At 35.6% G+C, this 20,971-nt stretch overlaps 1 protein-coding gene across 5 annotated transcripts in view; it reads right to left on the bottom strand.

Moving 5' to 3' along the window:
* The window catches only part of SCML2 (Scm polycomb group protein like 2), a 157,812-nt gene that overhangs the window by 113,858 nt on the left and 22,983 nt on the right, over positions 1-20,971 (bottom strand). For all 5 annotated transcript variants that reach the window (XM_007500826.3, XM_016424760.2, XM_007500827.3 and 2 more), the window contains one exon: positions 15,634-15,699. In XM_007500826.3, coding sequence (XP_007500888.1) covers positions 15,634-15,699 — 66 coding nt within the window. The remainder of the gene's footprint in view (positions 1-15,633; positions 15,700-20,971) is intronic.

Genomic DNA, 20,971 nt, shown 5'->3' on the forward strand with positions numbered 1-20,971 from the left:
CACATGATTCCACTGGGTATCACATGTGTTCTTGATTCGAACCCATTTGCCATGTTGTTAGTATTTGCATTAGAGTGTTCGTTTAGTCTCTCCTCTGTCATGTCCCCTCAGCCATTGTAGTCAGGCAGTTGCTTTTCCTCAGTGTTTCTACTCCCTGAGTTTGTCCTCTGCTTATGGATAGTGTTTTTTCTCCTAGATCCCTGCAGATTGTTCAGGGACATTACACTGCAACTAATGAAGAACTCCATTGCATTTGATTGTACCACAGTGTTTTAGTCTCTGTGTACAATGTTTTCCTGGTTCTGCTCTTTTCGCTCTGCATCACTTCCTGGAGGTAGTTCCAGTTCCCATGGAATTCCTCCACTTTATTATTCCTTTGAGCACAATAGTATTCCATCACCAACAGATACCACAATTTGTTCAGCCATTCCCCAATTGATGGGCATCCCCTCGTTTTCCAATTTTTGGCCACCACAAAGAGAGCAGCTATGAATATTCTTGTACAAGTCTTTTTGTCCATTATCTCTTTGAGGTACAGACCCAGCAGTGCTATGGCTGGATCAAAGGGTAGACATTATTTTGTTGCCCTTTGTGCATAGTTCCAAATTGCCCTCCAGAATGGCTGGATCAGTTCATAACTCCACCAGCAATGAATTAATGTCCCTACTTTGCCACATCCCCTCCAGCATTCATTACTTTCCATAACTGTCATGTTAGCCAATCTGCTAGGTGTGAGGTGATACCTCAGAGTTGTTTTGATTTGCATCTCTCTGATTATAAGAGATGTAGAACACTTCTTCATGTGCTTATTAATAGTTTTGATTTCTTTATCTGAAAACTGCCTATCCATGTCCCTTGCCCATTTATCAATTGGGGAATGGCTTGATTTTTTGTACAATTGATTTAGCTCTTTATAAATTTGAGTAATTAAACCTTTGTCAGAGGTTTTTATGAAGATTTTTTCCCAATTTGTTGTTTTCCTTCTGATTTTAGTTACATTGGTTTTGTTTGTACAAAAGCCTTTTAATTTGATGTAGTCGAAATTATTTATTTTACATTTTGTGATTCTTTCTATGTCTTGCTTGGTTTTAAAGTCTTTCCCCTCCCAAAGGTCTGACATGTATACTATTCTGTGTTTACCCAATTTACTTATGGTTTCCTTCTTTATGTTTAAGTCTTTCACCCATTTTGAATTTATCTTGGTGTAGGGTGTCAGGTGTTGATCAATTCCTAATCTCTCCTACACTGTCTTCCAATTTTCCCAGCAGTTCTTATCGAATAGTGGATTTTTGTCCCAAGACCTGGGATCTTTGGGTTTATCGTATACTGTCTGGCTGAGGTCACTTGCCCCCAGTCTATTCCACTGATCCTCCTTTCTGTCTCTTAGCCAGTACCAAATTGTTTTGATGACTGCTGCTTTGTAATATAGTTTGAGGTCTGGGACTGCTAGGCCCCCCCTCATTTGTGTTTTTTTTTCATTATTTCCCTGGATATCCTTGATCTTTTGTTATTCCAAATGAACTTTGTTATGTTTTTTTCCAAATCAGTAAAGAAATTTTTTGGGAGTTCCATGGGTATGGCACTAAATAGATAAATAAGTTTGGGTAGGATGGTCATTTTTGTTATATTGGCTCGTCCTACCCATGAGCAGTTAATGTTTTGCCAATTGCTCAAGTCTAGTTTTAGTTGTGTGGCGAGTGTTTTATAGTTATGTTCATATAGTTCCTGTGTTTGTCTCGGGAGATAGATTCCTAGGTATTTTATTTTGTCTAAGGTGATTTTGAATGGGATTTCTCTTTCTAGTTTTTGCTGCTGAGCTGTGTTGGAGATGTAGAGAAAAGCTGATGACTTATGTGGGTTTATTTTGTATCCTGCAACTTTGCTAAAGTTGTTGATTATTTCAATTAGCTTTTTGGTTGAATCTCTAGGATTCTTTAAGGAGACCATCATGTCATCTGCAAAGAGTGATAACTTGGTGTCCTCCTTGCCTATTTTGATGCCTTCAATTTCTTTTTCTTCTCTAATTGCTACTGCTAGTGTTTCTAGTACAATGTCAAATAATAGAGGTGATAATGGGTATCCTTGTTTCACTCCTGATGTTATTGGGAATGCATCTAGTTTATCCCCATTGCAAATGATATTAGCTGATGGTTTTAGATATATACTGTTTATTATTTTTAGGAATGACCCTTCTATTCCTATGCTTTCTAGTGTTTTTAATAGGAATGGGTGTTGTATTTTATCAAAGGCTTTTTCTGCGTCTATTGAGATAATCATGTGGTTCTTGTTGGTTTGCTTGTTGATATGGTCAATTATGTGGATGGTTTTCCTAATATTGAACCAGCCCTGCATCCCTGGTATAAATCCTACTTGATCATGGTGGATGCCAAAAATCATTTTTATAGAAATAGAAAAAATTATAACAAAGTTCATCTAAAAGAAAAAAAGATCAAAGGAAATGAGAAAATAAAATGTAACAGATGAGGGCAATACCAGATCTTAAACTCTATTATAAACCAGTGGTCATCAAAACAATATGGTACTGGCTAAGATACAGAAGGGTGGATCATTGGAATAGACTAGGGATAAATGACCTCAGCAAACTGGTGTTAGATGAACCCAAAGACCAGTATAGAAAAAAATTGGGTTTGTATCATTATCTTACACTGTGAATTTTAGATTTACTCCACCCTGTTTAGTCTTTAGAATTCCAGTAACCAGGAATGTATATGCCCCAACTTAAGGATTACGTGTTGAGGAGGATGGCCTATGACCGACATGTGCTAGAAAGTGATGAATCAGAAAACAACTGACAGACTCCCTGGGCTGTCCTATGTCAAGCTTAAGCTACCAATGGTACATGTGAGACACAGGAAGTGATGTAAAGAACAGTCTATATATTTCAGGTCATTTCCTCTCTCCAGGCTCGCTTGCTCGGAGACGTTGGGCTCCCTCAGCGATGTTGATCTCTCTCGGCAGCATGGGGAGCTCTGGATGGCATTTTGGCATACTTGCAGAGCTTGGCGGGTTTTGGTGTTTGTGGCTCTGCAGTGAGGTTACTGGGAGAAGCTTTGTAGTGTGGTTTAGGTGAGGAGTCTTCTCTGAGTGAGTCTACTGAGTGGTTAGGCTGATTTCCTCCTTTCCTTGACCTCCAACTCCTGTCTGGCTCAGACCAGGCCAGAGCAGTCCATTTCCCCTTTCCTCCTCTCCTTCTTCTTGATTTCTTCGTACTATTATAATTAAAGCACCATAAAAATCCCAAAACTGACTTGAGTATGTTATTGGGATTGAATTTTAATCCCTGGCAACCACTAAAATAACATATTCAGTCAACAACCCTAATTTTATCCTTTAAAATACCGTATACACCAAGATAAATTCAAAATGGGCAAATAACTTGAAAATAAAGAGTAATATCAAAAGTAAAATAGGTGAACATAAAATAGTATACCTGTCAGATCTGAGGAAAAGGAATGAATTTAAGACCAGCAAGAGATATGAAAACATTAAAAAATGTAAAATGAGTAACTTTGATTATATCAAATTTAAAAGGTTTTCTACAAATAGAACAAATGCAAACAAAATTAGAAGGAAAGCAACAAACTGGTAAAGTATTTTTCTAACAAAACTGAGAAAAGTTTAATTTCCCAAATACATAAGGAGAATATAAATCAAATTTATAAAAAAAAAAACCTAGCCATTTTCCAATTGAAAAATGGTCAAGGCAACTTCTGGGTAAAACATCAGCAGTCTAGATGCAGGACTCTTCCTCTCTTCACCACCTACCTATACAGACTACCTCAAAAAAAAATTAAAAAAACAAAAACAAATTCATATGAACGAAGAGACTCTACAGTAGGGCTCAGCATTGAAAGTAGGTGGGATTTGGGCATTTCCACACCATTAGGGGGTGAAAAAGCTTCCACAAAAACACGAGCTGATCCACCCTCCCCCACCCCACCCATGGAGCCATAGTCACAGCCAGTGCATGCTAGAATCAGTGAGTGAATGAGGGGCACCTCTGGAGCAAGTGAGGGGGACGTCTGGGTCCTTGGCAGCTGACTGAGACCACGAAGGACCTACCCATAAGAGCAGCTAGACCTGAGGACCCAGCAGGCTGAGGAGCTCAGACCGTAGACTCCAGCAGGGACATAGCAGAGAGCAGGGAAGCAAACAGAGAAAGTTTCAGAAACTCAACAGCTGGCATCAGCCAAAATCCTTGCCCCTTAGCTCCCTACACAGAGAGCCTGCCCATCTCACTCAGATTTCTGACTGAAATGGGAAGGAAAAACCTTCACAGTGATGGCAAATTGTGCCCAGGATCAACAACCTCCCTCCAAGAAAAACAAGAAGAAGGGGTTGACTCTGGAAAATTTTTACGTAGGAAAAACCCAGGCTACAGAGGAAATAAGAGGAGGAAATTCAAATAAATGCACCAAATCCTTCCAAAAAATGGAAATTGACCACAAGTTCTTGAAGAATTTAAATTGGAGCTTATCAAAAAGATGGAAGCCTTCTTGCAAGAAAAGTGGCAAATAGTTCAAAGAGAAAATAACAGTTTAAAGGACAAGAACTCCCAATTGGAGAAAAGCTGGAAGCCACGAAAAGCAGGGTAGATAAAACCGAAAAGTAAAAACCAGTCCTTGAAGACCAGAATTAGGCAATTTTAAGACAATGATCTTGTAAAATAGCAAGAATTAATAAAGCAAAGTCAAAAGACTGACAAAATAAAAGAAAACAAAATATCTCACTGGAAAGATTAGGAAAACAGAGGAAGGAGAGACAATCTGAGAATCATTGGTCTACCTGAAAAGCCAGAAATAAACAGAAATCTTAACATCACACTACAAGAAACCAATCAAGAAAACTGTCCTGATGTTCTTGAACAAGAGGGGAAAATACACATTGAAAGAATTCATAGAACACCCTCTATACTAAATCCTCAAAAGACAACTTCCAGGAATGTAATTGCCAAATTCAAGAGCTTCCAAGCTAAGGAGAAAATTTTACAAGAAGCCAAATAGAGACAATTCAGGATTACATAAGATCTGGCAGATTCCACACTAAAGGATTGCAAAGCTTGGAATATGATATTCAGAAAGGCAAGAGAATTGGGTCTTTAACCAAGGATCACCTATCCATCTAAACTGACTATATTCCAGGGGAAAGTATGGGCATTAAACAAAATAGAAGATTTCTAAGTATTTGTAAAGAAAAGACTAGAACTAAGTGGAAATGTTGATATCCAAACACAAAGATCAAGAGAAACATGAAACAGTAAATAAGAGAGAGGGAAAGGGAGAGAAAATGTTTTTTATTCAAACTTTCTTCTTTAAGGGCTTCAATAAAGTCAAATTATTTATATTAGTATATGGAGAAAATGTTATTTGTAACTCTCAAAAATTATATTCACTATCATAATAATTAGAGGAATCGTTCACAAGAAGAGGTTGGAGTAATAAGTGCCATGAGATGATGTGAAAAAAATAGAAAAAGGGAGGGGGGAATTGAAGATGGCACCAAGAGATACTTGAAGAAATAAAATAAATAGGATAATCTTTATCACACAAGGATACACATGGTAAGGGGAGGGGAAGAACACTCTTATATAATGAAGAAGAGAGTGCTAAGAGGTAATTCTTAAATCTTTCAGTGAAATCAATTCTGAGAGGGAAGAACATCTAAATCAATTGGGGTATCAAATTCTATCTTACCCTACATGAAAAGTAAGAAGGGAAAATTAAGGGGAGTAGGGGGACAGAGAGAACAAAATGGAGGGAAAGAGAGGGGAGAGGGAACTTAACATGCCCTGAAAAAATAAGAAGGGAACAAAAAAGGGAAGATTATTAAGGGTAGGGATTAGGGGGACTGCTTAAAAGTAAACCACTGGTTTAAAAGGATATAGCAAAAGAAGAAAGGACAAAACTAGGAGAGGATATCAAAAAGCTGGGAAATACACAAGTGGCAATCATAACTTTTAATGTGAATGGGATCAACTCTCCCCTAAAACAAAAACAAATACAGAATGGATTAGAAATTAAAATCCAACCATATGTTTTCTGCAACAAACACACTTGAGGCAGGTAGACACTCGCAAGGTTAGAATTAAAGGTTGGAGCAAAACCTATTGGGCCTCAACAAAGTAGGCAAGAGTTACAACCACGATATCTGACAAAGCCAAAGTAAAACTAGATCTGATTAAAAGGGATTGGGAAGGTAAATACATCCTGATAGCAGTATAGACAATGAGGAAATATCAGTAACCAACATATATGCACCAAATGACATAGCATCCAAATTTCTAAATATGAAACTAGAGGACTTAAAGGAGGAAATAGATAGTAAAACTAAACTAGTGGGAGACCTGAACTTACCATTATCAAATTTAGATAAATCAAATCATAAAATAAATAAGAGGCAATAGATGTTAATGAAATTTTAGAAAAATTAGTTAATAGATATATGGAGAAAATTAATAGGGACAAAAAGGAATACACCTTCTTTTCAGCAGCACATGGTACATTCACAAAGATTGACCATGAACTATAGTATAAAAACATGGCAAACAAATGTAAAAAAGCAGAAATAATAAATGCAACATTTTCTGTTCATAATGCAATAAAAATAATAATCAGTAAGGGTACATGGAGAGGCAAATCAAAAATTAATTGGAAATTAAATAATATGATTCTCCAAAATCAGTTAAATAGAGAACAAATCATAGAAACAATAATTTTATTGAAGAAAATGACAATGATGAGACATCCTTTCAAACTCTATAGGATGCAGCCAAAGCAGTACTCAAGGGAAAATTTGTATCCTTGAGTTCATATATTAACAAATTAGGAAGGGCAGAGGTCAATGAATTGGACATGCAAATCAAAAAATTTGAAAGGGAACAAATAAAAATCCCCAGATGAAAACTAAATTAGGGATCCTAAAAATTAAGGCAGAAATTAATAAAATTGAAAGTGAAAGAACTATTCAACTAATAAATAAGACTAGAAGCTGGTACTTTGAAAAAAACAAACAAAATAGACAAAGTACTGGTCAGTCTAATAAAAAAAGGAAAAAGAAAACAAAATTAACAGTATCAGAGATGAAAAGGGAGACCTCACCTCCAAAGAAAAGGAAATGAAGGCAATCATTAAAAACTATTTTGCCCAATTATATGGCAACAAATATGGCAATCTAGCTGATATGGATGAATATTTACAAAAATATAAATTGCCTATATTAACAGAAGAAATGGAATTCTTAAATAATCCCATATCAAAAAAAGAAATTTTACAAGCCATCAAAGAACTCCCTAAGAAAAAATCCCCAGGGCCTGATGGATTCACAAGTGAATTCTATCAAACATTCAAAGAACAACTAATTCCAATATTATACAAACTATTTGACAGAATAAGCAAAGAGGGAGTTCTACCAAATTCCTTTTATGGCACAAATATGGTACTGATCCCAAAGCCAGGCAGGTCAAAAACAGAGAAAGAAAATTAGACCAATCTCTTTAAAGAACATAGATGCAAAAATCTTAAATAGGATACTAGCAAAAAGACTCCAGCAAGTCATCAAAAGAGTTAATTCATTATGATCAGGTGGGATTTATATCAGCAATACAAGGATGGTTCAATATTAGGAAAACCATCCACATAATTGACCATATCAACAAGCAACCCAACAAAAATCATATGATTATCTCAACAGACTCAGAAAAAGCCTTTGACAGAATACAACACCCATTCCCAGTGAAAACACTAGAAAGTATAGGAATAGAAAGGCCTTTCCTAAAAATAATAAACAGTATTTATCTAAAACCATCAGTTAACATCCATTCAATCTATATATTTTTCTTCTTTTGCTCTTTGCTCCTAAACGATGTGTCCTTTCATAGACATGGGCTGACAGGAAAATTTCTATAACACCTTTCCTACTGATATACAAATTCTCACCTAACAGTTTGGGGAAGGGTTGAGGGTCTGGTGGATCACGTCATTGATCTTATGAGGGGTAAGAGAGTCATTTAACTAAAATTAGGATGTCTTGACGAGTCAATTAATTAATATTTTAAAATTAAGAACAATCAGTTTGGGATAATTTTAATTGCTACACATTTATTCCAATGTTCTCTAATGTCTTCAATAGGAATAGGTGCTGTATTTAGATAAAAGCTTTCTCTCCATGTATTGAAATAATCATGTTTTCTGTTGGTTTTATTAGATATAGTCAATTATGCTGATAGTTTTCCAAATATTGAACCATGCCTGAATTCCTGGTATAATACCCATCTGGTCATGGAAAAGATCCCTGTGATATATTGCTATAATCATTCTACTAGTAATTTAAGATTTTCGTATTAATATTCATTAGAGTTATTGGTCTAATTTTCTTTCTGTTTTTGTTCCTCCTGGTTTAGGTACCAGCACCATATGTATGGCAGATATGAGTCATTTTTCCTTCCTGAGTCATTTTTCCAAATACTCTATATAGTATTGGAATTGTTCTTTAAGTATTTCATAGAATTCACATGTGACTCCATCAGGCTCTGGGATTTTTTATGGCTTGTTCATTTTTTTTCTGAGATATGACTGTTTACGTATTCTATTTCCTCTTCCATTGATCAGGGCAATTTATATTTCTTTAAATACTCATCTGTTTCACTTAAATTACTAGATTTATTGGCATATGAGAGGCATAATAACTCCTAATACTTGCTTTAATTTCCTGTTCATTGGTTGTAATGACATTCTTTTCATTTTTGATACTGTTAATTAGATTTTCTTTTCTTTTTTGATCAAATCAATGATATTTTATTTTTCATAAAATTAACTTTGTCTCAATCAATGGGTTATTTTATTTTTCATAAAACTAACTCCTTATCTCTCAGTTCAATGATTTTTTTAAACTTCCTTCATTTTTATTCATCCTTTCTTTGATTTTCAAGATTTCCAATTTGGTGTTTAACTGAAGATTTTTACCTGCTCTTTTTCTAGTCTTTTTATGTATATTCAGATCATTGATCTGTTCGTTCTCTGTTTTACTGATTTACATACTTAGAGATATAAATTTCTTCACAAGTATTGTTTTGATTGGATCCCCCAAATTTTGATATTCGGTCTCCTTGTTGTTGGTCTCGTTAATGAAATTGTTGATTGTTTCTACAGTTTGTTCTTTGACTCACTATATGAGATAAGGTTATTTAGTTTCCAATTAATTTAGTCTTTTTCTCCAGCCCTCTGTTCAGTATAATTTTTAATATTATGATCTGAAAAGGATACATTTAATATTTCTGCTTTTCAGCATTATGTTGTAGAGGATTTTTTTGTCTTATATATTATCAATTTTTGTGAAAGTGGCATGTACTGATCAGAGAAAGATTTATACCTTTTAATTTCCATTTTGTTTTCTCTATTAGACAAAGTTGTCTAACTTTTCTAAAATTGTATTCACCTCTAATTATTTTTTTTTATTTGCTTTAACTAATTTTGAGAAGGGAAGATCAATGTCCCTATTAATATAGTTTTGTCTATTTTCTCTTGCAACTCACGTGATTTCTTTGGGATTCTATGCTCCCCTTTAAGAAGTTCCCTGTTCACAAATGTTTTTATTTGTTTACCTGCTCTTTCAAGTTTCCCTTCCCTTTGGTCTGCCCTCTCTTTCTGTTCCTTTGGCTCTTCTTACTTCTCTGTTTGTTAAGTTTCTATACCCCAAGTGTAGATGCTATCCCACTTTGTGTCATAGTTAAGAATCAAGCATTGCCCACCAGCCTACCATCAATCCTTCCACTGTGTTGACTCTTATATGCCTTCATGTCCCCAACTTTCTCTCCTTTCTCTTTTTCTAGGCTATTCCTCTTTCTTATCCCTTGATTCTTTTTATATCATCCCATCATATTCAACTGCTCTCTATTTATGCTCCTATTCATTGTCCTAATACTTAGTAGTAGTAGTAGTAGTCTCTCAGTAACTGAGGATGACGATTTTCTTCATGAGTTTTCATCTATGATAAGATGAGTGTGTCCTAATACTGATTCTTTAGTATCTTCAGTACCTTAAATATCCTAAATATTTATGTATCTTAGTTACTTTTAAGCATCATAGATATCTTAAGCTTCTTATATGAGATAATCTAATTAAGCTACTTCAATTTGTATTCAGTTTTATGCCTCTGTATAGCTGTATATTCTCTGCATGTAATTCTACTAGATAACCATTATTTTAGTTATAAATTATAAAGAATAATCCCAACTAATTGAATGAATAAATATGTATGAAAATCAATAATCAATATTGAGTAAAATAAGTTTAAATCCCTCAAAATACACTGAAAAAAATACTGTACAACATTTAGCATTTTGGAATATATCTAGATTTCGTAGGATCATGGTATCTATATGAGCTTGATAATCATGACCACTTCACCATATCTGGACTGCATGATTCTCTCTCCAAAGAAGATAAGGAAAAAAACTTGACCTTGTAGAAGAAAGAAACCTTCTAAAAGGGGAAACTTTGATTTTTCCCCCTCTGAAGAAACATTCAGCTGACCACCTCTCCTTTTGGAGGTGGGAGGGGTATAATTTCACTCTTTTGACTAGACTATAAAAGGCCTAGGCAGTTCAAATCTTGGGTCTTTGGCTGATGGGGTACATCTACATCCTGACATTTTATGATTTATAGTTCCAACAACAAAATATCGGTTTGAGTTCAGACATTTGCTTCTATGACAGAGATTGGCACTAAAGAAAAAGTGCCAGACTGAAGAGTATGTGCAATTGATCACTTCGACAGGGGACGGGCCCCAGGAGTGGAATAAAAATGAGAAGACTCTGGCGAGGAGAGCAGTGAGGGTCTCTCGGTCTTGAGACATAGAACAGAGAAGGTGGGAAAAAGACTTTCTCCTGAGGGTTGCCCATTTTTCCTGCTGGTGACTGGGAATCTTTCCCCCCAACACTTCCAAATTGAAGGGAATTCTGAAGAGAAACCTGAGCAGACTTTACTCAGCTCCTGTTGCCATAGGGTGCATCAACCTGACTTTTCTCTAAGGGGGCTCAGGCTGCCAAGGCCTGAGTTCCCCCAAACTCGAGGAGGGTTTAGATATAGACAGGGACCCCCTTTTCCTACTTTCTTTTTCCTATTCTTCCCTGCCTGTTACGCCTTTTGTATTACCTGATTGAATTAACATTAAAAATTATCTGTTCCCCAAGCTGAGTGTGAGTGAATGGATCAAGGAGAGACCTTTTGGTCTCAAGTAGGGGAGAGGGGACAAGAGGAACAAAAGCGAATTGGAGAGAGCAGCTTTAGCTAAGGAGGGAAGGTAGAAGGGAGAAATCCCCTCTCCTCTACCTGAGCCAACCCTAAACATCAACTGTCTCCCCTGAACCCTGCTTTGTAGAAAGGAGTTCACCTCCCTTTCCACCTCTCCATACCAAAAGTCCAAGCTTCCCTTCAGGGTACAAAAACTTCCATTGTCTTTTATCTTTTTTTTAAGACAGATCAACTTTTTATTTAGTGCCAGCCTCTGTCACACTTACCAGCAGTATTTTTTACATTCTTAGCTATCACCTTCTTAGTAGTAATGTAATCAGTTTAACCCAATTGTTTCCCTTGACAACTGTGAATCTTAAAACTACTCAGACTCTACTTTAGAAGATTTGATTAAGCTATCCCCCTAATATACCTGATCAGGAATGTATTGGGAACCTTTAAAATTACTCCACCCTACTCAGACAGTGCCTTAGAGGAAGATAAAGTTGAAAACTCCTGATTGAACAATGAAAAGTTCCCAACTCATACCTTATGGTAAAGCTAGAACCTTAAGCTAGGTCTATTTTTAGATCTAATACAAAAAGGTGTTAAGTCCCGGTAAAGGTTAAATTAGTAGCTAAAAGGTCAAGTAATTTACAAAAGGCAACACAACTACAAAACACTCTCCACACAATTAAAACTACATCTAAACAACTAGAAAAAACATTGATCTCTCATGGGTAGGACAAGCTAACATAATAAAAATGACAATTCTACCCAAATTAATTTACCTATTTAGTGCCATACCCATTGAACTACTAAAAACACTTCTTTACTAAATTAGAAAAAAAATAACAAAGTTCATTTGAAAGAAAAAAAGATCAAGGATATCCAGGGAAATCATGAAAAAAAATGCAAAGGAAGGAGGACTTGCAGTCCTAGATCTCAAACTATACCATAAAGCATTGGTCATCAAAACAATTTGGTACTGGCTAAGAGACAGAAAGGAGGATCAGTGAAATAGACTTGGGGTAAATGACCTCAGCAAGACAGTCTTTGATAAGCCCAAAGGTCCCAACTTTTGGGACCAAAATCCACTATTTGATAAAAACTGCTGGGAAAATTGGAAGACAGTATGAGAGAGATTAGGTTTGGATCAATATCTCACACCCTATACCAAGATAAACTCAGAATGGGTGAATGATCTGAATATAAAGAAGGAAACTATAAGAAATTAGGCAAATACAGAATACTATACTTGTCAGAACTTTGGGAAAGGAAAGACTTTAAAAGCAAGCAAGAGCTAGAAAAAAAATCACAATATGTAAAATAAAAAATTTTGATTACATCAAATTATAAAAAGCTTTTGTACAAACAAAACCAATGCAACCAAAATTAGAAGGGAAGCAACAAATTGGGAAACAATCTTCATAACAAAAACCTCTGACAAAGGGTCTAATTACTCAATTTATAAAGAGCTAAAGCAACTGTACAAAAAAATCAAGCCATTTTCCATCTGATAAATGGGCAAGGGACATGAATAGACAATTTTCAGTTAAGGAAATCAAAACTATTATTAAGCACATGAAAAAATGCTCTAAATCTCTTATAATCAGAGAAATGCAAATCAAAACAACTCTGAGATATCACCTCACACCTAGCAGATTAGCTAACATGACAGCAAAGGAAAGTAATAAATGCTGGAGGGGATGTGGCAATGTTGGGACATTAAAACATTGCTGATGGAGTTGTGAATTGTTCCAACCATTCTGGAGGGAAATTTGGAACTATGCCTAAAGGGCACTAAAAGACTGTCTGCCCTTTGATCCAGCCATAGCACTGCTGGGTTTGTACCCCAAAGAGATAATAAGGAAAAAGACATGTACAAAAATATTCATAGCTGCACTCTTTGTGGTGGCCAAAAATTGGAAAATGAGGGGATGCCCTTCAATTGGGGAAAGGCTGAACAAATTGTGGTATCTGTTGGTGATGGAATACTACTGTGCTCAAAGGAATAATAAAGTGGAGGAATTCCATGTGAAATAGAATGACCTCCAGAAATTGATGCAGAGCGAAAGGGGCAGAACCAAGAAAACATTGTGCACAGACTGATACACTGTGGTACAATCGAATGTAATGGACTTCTCCACTAAAGACAATACAATGATCCTGAACAACTTGGGAGGGATCTATGAGAAGGAACACTATCCACATCCAGAGGAAAAACTGTGGGAGTAGAAACACAGAAGAAAAACAACTACTTGAATAAATGGGTCGAGGGGATATGGCTGGGGATGTAGACTCTAGACAAACATCCTAATGCAAACACCAACAACAGGGAAATAAGTTCTGTTCAAGGACACATGTAATACCCAATGAAATTGTGCATTGGCTATGAGAAGGGGTGAGGATAGAGGAGGGAGGGAAATAATGTGATTCTTGTAACCAAGGAATAATGTTCTTAATTGACTAAATAAATTAATTCAAAAAACAAAAAAACCAATGATATGAACTTTTCAACTACTTGAAATCTATGTAAGTCGTCTCCTCTGTTGGTTCTTAATTTTTTATCTTTTAACTGTGGATGTCCCCCAAATCAGTGTCCTAGGCTCTTTTCTCTTTTCCCTCTTGCTTCAGTTTCTATGGGTTCATTCAATATTATCTTTACGTAGTTTTACACATCCAATGTTTATTCTCTTCTCCTGAGTATCCGTCCAAAATCACCAGGTATCTGTAACTCAACATGTCCAAAAAAGTATTATCTTCTTTCCCAAAATTCCCTCTTTCCAACTTGCTTATTACTGTCAAAGATATCACTACTCTCCAGTTCACTCAGGCGTACAACCATTACATTACGTCTATTCCTCATGTGTCCTCACCCCACATATCCAATATGCTGTCAAATCTTGCAGCTTTTATTTTCACAATATCTTTCATACATGTCCCCTTCTCCACACTCAGATGTCCATAATTTAACCCTACTTTAGGTCATTACCTCTCATCCAGACTTTTGCAATGGTCTTCTCCTGCCTCAATTTTCTCTCCTTCCTGCCTTTCCAGTCTTCTTATACCTTATTCCTCCTCAAAGCATTCTCTGTTCTGGCAACTCTAGCCTACTTGCAGTTCCTCTAATATTACTCCATCTTCCATTCTAGCAGTCCCTTAACCTAGAGTACCCTGTCACCTTACCACTACAGCTCAATTTCCTTGGCTCTCTTTAAGTCTCAGATCAAACCCAACTACTCCAAGTTATTCCAAGTAGCTAATCACTACTAATGCCTTCTCACAGTGTCTCTCATCTATTCTGTATATTATGCACATCTTAGCTGGCTATTATCTCGTCCATTAAAATGTGAACCCCTTGAAAGCAAGGACTATGTTTGTCTTTCTTTGTATTCTCAGTGACTAGCAAAGAATAAGCCTCTTTAAAAAAAATCCTAATTTTCTTAGTATCAGCTCTAACAAAGAAATACAAAGGGTAGGCAAATGAAAGTTAAATAACTTTCCAAGGGTAACAAGGCTTTTAAAATTTGAGCCCAAGTCCTCTAAACTCTCCAACCACTATCACATAACTGCCCTTCCCTTCCCCATTTTTAGTAAGCTTTTCATAAATGCTCCTTAGTTCTCTATAGAGAACTAAGTCAAACTTATAAAACTATATTCTCCAATTGGCAAATGGTCAAAGGATATGAACAGGCAGTTTTCAAATTAGGAAATCAAAGCCACCTATACTCATATGAAAAAAAATTCCAAATCAGTTGATTCCAGAAATGCAAAGTTAATATTCTGAGGTACAACCTCACCTATCAGATGATCCAATATTACAAAATGCAAAATGAAACAAGAATTGAAAGAACATTATATACGTAAAAGCAATATTTTTTGATGAGCTGTGAATAACCCAATTATTCTCAGCAATGCATTAATCCAAGTCAATTCCAGAGACTTATAAAGAAAAATGATATTTGCATCAGAGAAAGAAATGATTGCGTCTAAATGTAGACCAAAACATACTATATTTCCCTTTCTTCCTTCTTTTTCCCCCAGCTCTCTTCCACAAAATGATTAATATAGAAAAATGTTATGCAAGATGGCATATGCAAAATCTGTATCAGATTGATTACCATTTCAGGAGGAGAAAAGGGATAAGAGGAAATAAAGGAGAGAAGCTGGGAATGAGAGAAAGAATTTTGAACTCAAAAGATTTTCTAATGAATGTTTAAAAAATTCTTTTTACACATAATTAAAAAAATAAAATATTAGCAATAAATAAATGTTCCTTGTCTTGACTTGAGATCATACTGTTTCTTGTCAAATGTAATTAGAAAAAAGCTAAACTTAAAGGAAGTCAATTGAATAATTTTCAAATTATTTTAAAACATACCTGTCTGCAAGGGAAAAGTGTGTGAGTGATTTTTTCCTTGCTTTTCCTTTTTAATGTTCTTTGAATCTAAAAAGAAATACAACCAAATTAGTAAGATTTGGAAACAATTATTTTTAAAAACCTCAATTTTTCTATAATTGTTTACTGAAACTTTTTTACAGAAAATTTGCTTTTAATCATCTATTTTATACTACTACATAAAATAATATCCCCTAGAAATTAATTAAGTATTGGAGGAAATGTAATCAGCAAAATATGGGTGTGGTACCTTAATAGTACTAAACCAGAAATCTGAAAAGACCTATTGCCAAAATTATATTACTTAATGTAAAGATATTACTGATAATGAAACCAGAAGAAAATTCCAATTTGAATTTTACTTACTGCTTTGGTAAACTAGAAGTTTTAAGAACTTACAGAGCCTATAGCTAAAAAACATTAACCATATAATTGGGAGCTAGAAAAGCCCTCACAGAGATCATCCAACCCAACCCCCCAATAGAGATAAGGGAAGTGAGGTCCAAAGAAGTTATGCCTTGCCTAAATTCTTTGGCATACAAAGTATTATAGTGTGATGTTAATGTTGGTCTCTTCTCCTTCCTGGGTTCACTTATCTCTCTTTACTCTTCCCCTTGAATTAAAGATTAATATCTCCCCAAAAGTCTAACCCATTTATTTTGTATATTATTATAGACTATAAGACAAACATAAAAGACAAACAAAACTGATGCTCACTGAACACTCCCAAATAACTACTACATATACTATCAATTAAAACCACTGAATTTTAAACAAAACTAAAATTTTCCACTGTCATTCTATATTTGAATTAAACTGATGAATCAAATAGCAATTCTATACACATTCTAATCCAACATTTAAGAAACTGAAGAAGCGGAGTCAAGATGGCGGCCTAGAAGGAGCAGAAGTTCAGACCTCTGAATACCCTTCCTTACCGATCACAAACTGAATGCTCCTAGGGGACTGAAAAGCAAATCTAACAACAAGACGGAGCTAAGGAACCCTCCTGCTGGACTCAATTCAAAAGGTACGCCCCCCAAAAAACCGAAATCCGAAAACATTCAGATTTAAGGGAAAGGCAGAAAAAAGGTCCTAGGACCCCTCCCACCGTACACCTAGAGCACTAAGACTCCAGCAGCTGCAGGAACTTCTGGGCAAGCAAAGGTGCTGGTTTGGAGGGTGTACCTAGCGGGCAGGGTTGAGCCAAGTTCAGAGGGTCGAACACAGACAGCGGGGAAGGACCTAGAGAGGGAGCATTGACTTTGAAGCATGGCCAGAGCTGTGGAGATCCTCCATATTTGCTCCAGCCTTCCAGGAGGATTTGGACTCTGAGCACACATAATCTGAACTAAATCTCATCAAAAGTCTTCAGAACTCAGGGAAGGACAGGCTCCATACCCCTCCTCATTGACTGTTGGACTTTAATGCAATCAAAAGTCTCCAGAGGACAGGGAAGTTCAAACCCCCAACAACACTGCACCAAGAGATCTATCAAAGCTTCAAGAGGGGAGACTGAGAGAAGCCCCCAAATCCAAAAAAAAAAAATGAGAGGAGCAAGAGCACAGACAAATATGGGGAACAAAGAAAAGGTGAATATGAGCAAACAACAGAAAAAAGAAGGAAGAAATTACAATAGATAGCTTTTACATAGTGAACAGAACACAGGGGGAGGGATCAGCAAACGATAAATCAAAAATCCCAGCGAATTGGATACAGGCTGTGGAAGAACTCCAAATGCAATTCAAAACACAATTAAGAGAGGCTGAAGACAACTTAAACAGCAAGATAAGTCATGTGGAAACAGAAAACTGTGTTGAAAATCAAAATCAATCAGCTGGAAAAAGAGGCAAAAGAGATGAAAGATAACCTTCAAAGATAATCAGACCAGAAGGAAAAGGATGACCAAAAAGCCACGGATGAAATCCAGTCTTTAAGAACCAGAATACAATAACTGGAATTAAGAATTTATTTTTTTAATAGTATTTTATTTGATCATTTCCATGCATTATTCATTAAAGACAAAGATCATTTTCTTTTCCTCCCTCCCACCCCCCCGTAGCCGACGCGTGATTCCACTGGGTATCAAGTGTTCTTGATTTGAACCCATTGCCATGTTGTTAGTATTTGCATTAGAGTGTTCGTTTAGAGTCTCTCCTCTGTCATGTCCCCTCAGCCATTGTAGTCAGGCAGTTGCTTTTCCTCGGTGTTTCTACTCCCTCAGTTTGTCCTCTGCTTATGGATAGCTTTCTTTCTCCTAGATCCCTGCAGATTGTTCAGGGACATTACACTGCCACTAATGGAGAAGTCCATTACGTTTGGTTTTACTGTCTATTTCTTCCTTCAATTCTCCTAGTTTCTCCATTAGAAATTTGGGTGCTATATTATTTGGTGCATATATGTTTATTAGTGATATTTCCTCATTATCTAAAGTTCCTTTTAACAAAATATAATTACCTTCCCTATCCCTTTTGATCAGGTCTATTTTTGCTTTGGCTTTATCAGATATCATGATTGCCACTCCTGCCTTCTTTCTGTCAGTTGAGGCCCAGAAGGTCTTACTCCATCCTTTAATTCTGACCTTGTGGGTGTCTTTTCTTTTTTTTTAATTTATTTTTTTAATAGTATTACAAGGCAGCAAGACACTATAATACAAAACCAAAAGAATGAAAAAATTGAATAAAATATGAAGCATCATCATTCACAAAACAGAGAAAATCGTTTGAGGAGAGAGAATTTAAGAATCATTGGTCTACCAGAAGACCATGACAAAAGAAAAAGACTGGACATAATATTACAGGAAATTATTCAAGAAAACAGCTCCGATATCCTAGAACAAGAGGGAAAAGTGGAGATTGAAAGAATCCACAGATCACCTCCTGTACTTAATCCCCAACTGAAAACACCCAGGAATGTTATAGCCAAATTCAAGAACTATCAGACCAAGAAAAAAATATTACAAGCTGCCAAGAAATCATTCAGATACCACAGAACCACAGAGAGGATAACGCAGGATCTGGCTGGATCCACACTGAAGGACCGAAAGGCATGGAATATGATATTCCAGAAAGGAAGGGAACTAGGTCTACAAATGAAGAATCAACTACCCAGCAAAACTAACTATATTCTTACAAAAGAAAGTATGGTCATTCAACAAAATAAAAGAATTCCAAGAATTTTTAAAGAAAAGACCAGACCTAAACAAAAAATTTGATGTCCAAGCACAGAATTCAAGAGAATCATCAAAAGGTAATTAAAAAAGAAAAACAAAACAAAAAAAATTTTTAGAGACTCAATGAGTTAAAATGATATGTACCCTATAAGAAAAGAGGTTATTGGTAACTCTTAAAAACTGTTGCTATCACCTGGGCAGCTAGAAAAATTACACTTAGAGGGAACTGTGACAAACTATAGGATGAAAGGACAAGACATAAATAGGTATACAGATATATGCATGCATAAATACATATACGTGTGTGTGTATATATCTATATATATATACACATATATATACAACTAGAGCTAAAAAAAGGTTAATACTAAAAGAAATGGGAAAAGAAACAAATAGGGGTAAATTTATACGTCACAAAATGGGGGGAGGGGGGACAACATAAATACACTGGAAGGGTAAAGAGGTTGGAGATAGGAAATACTCACAATTCAATCCATTGGGGCAGAGAATAGATTTGACTCTTATAGGGGAATAGAAGGGTAACAAATGGACTGGTGGGGAGGGAAGCAGTAGGGAGGGAGGGGGGGCAATTTTAGAAAGACTACAGGAAAAATAAGGGGGGGAATAAGAAGGAAGGGGGGTAGAAAGGGAAGTTAATAAGGGTGGGAACTAGGGGGACTGATTAAAAACAAACATTGGTGTAGAAGGAAATAGTGAAAGGAGAAAAAGTAGGAACAGGAATAGAAATCAAAATGCTGGGAAATACACAGCTAATAATCATAACTTTGAATGTGAATGGAATGAACTCACCCATAAAACACAAGCTAATAGCAGAGTGGATTAGAATCCAAAACCCTGCCATATACTGTTTACAATAAACACAAATTAGGGAGGTAGATAACCAAAAGGTGAAAGTAAGAGGATGGAGCCAAATCCATTGGGCATCAACTGATAAAAAGAAGGCAGGAGTCACAATCATGATATCTGACAAAGTCAAAATAAAAATTATCTAGTTAAAAGAGATAGGGAAGATAATTAGATCCTGATAAAAGCCAGTATAGACAATGAGGAAATATTTGTACTCAACATGTACGCACCAAATGGCATAGCATCCAAATTTCTAAAGGAAAAACTAATGGAGCTCAAGGATGAAATTCATAGAAAAACTATACTAGTGGGAGGCCTGACCCTTCCTCTAGCCGAACTAGATAAATCAAACCAAAAAATAAATAAGAAAGAGGTAAGAGAAGTGAATGAAATATTAGAAAAATTAGAGTTAGTAGACATGTGGAGAAAAATAAATAAGGACAAAAAGGAATATACCTTCTTCTAAGCAGCACATGGTACATTCACAAAAAATGACCATGTATTAGGGCATAAAAACATTGCAAACAAGTGCAAAAGAGCAGAAATAATAAATGCAACCATCTCAGATCACAATGCAATGAAAATAATAATTAGTAAGGGGACATGGAGAGGTAAATCAAAAATTAACTTGAAATTAAACAATATGATTCTCCAAAACCGGTTAAATAACAAATCGTAGAAACAATTCATAACTTCATTGAAGAAAATTACAATGATGAGACATCCTTTCAAAACCTATGGGATGTAGTCAAAGCAGTACTCGGGGGAAAATTTATATCCTTGAGTTCATATATTAACAAATTAAGAAGGGCAGAGGTCAATAAATTGGACATGCAAATTAAAAAACTAGAAAGCAAACAAATTAAAAATCCTCAGATGAAGACTAAATTAGAGATCCTAAAAATCAAAGGAGAAATTCATAAAATTAAAAGTCAAAGAACTATTGATTTTATAAATAAGATTAGAAGCTGTTATTTTGAAAAAACAAATAAAATAGACAAAGTACTAGTCAGTCTAATTAAAAAAAGGAAAGGAAAAAACCAAATTGACAGTATCCAAGCACCTCTAATGAAAAGGAAATTAAGGCAATCATTAAAAACTACTATGCCCAAAAATATGGCAACAAATATGGCAATCTAGGTGAAATGCATGAATACTTACCAAAATATAAAATGCCTAGACTAACAGAGGAAGAAATAAATTACCTAAACAACCCCATATCAGAAAAAGAAATTGAACAAGCTATCAAAGAACTCCCAAGAAAAAATCCCCAGGTCCAGA

The sequence above is a fragment of the Monodelphis domestica genome, chromosome 8 (genome assembly GCF_027887165.1).
Source record: "Monodelphis domestica isolate mMonDom1 chromosome 8, mMonDom1.pri, whole genome shotgun sequence".
NCBI classification, from domain to species: Eukaryota; Metazoa; Chordata; class Mammalia; order Didelphimorphia; family Didelphidae; genus Monodelphis; species Monodelphis domestica.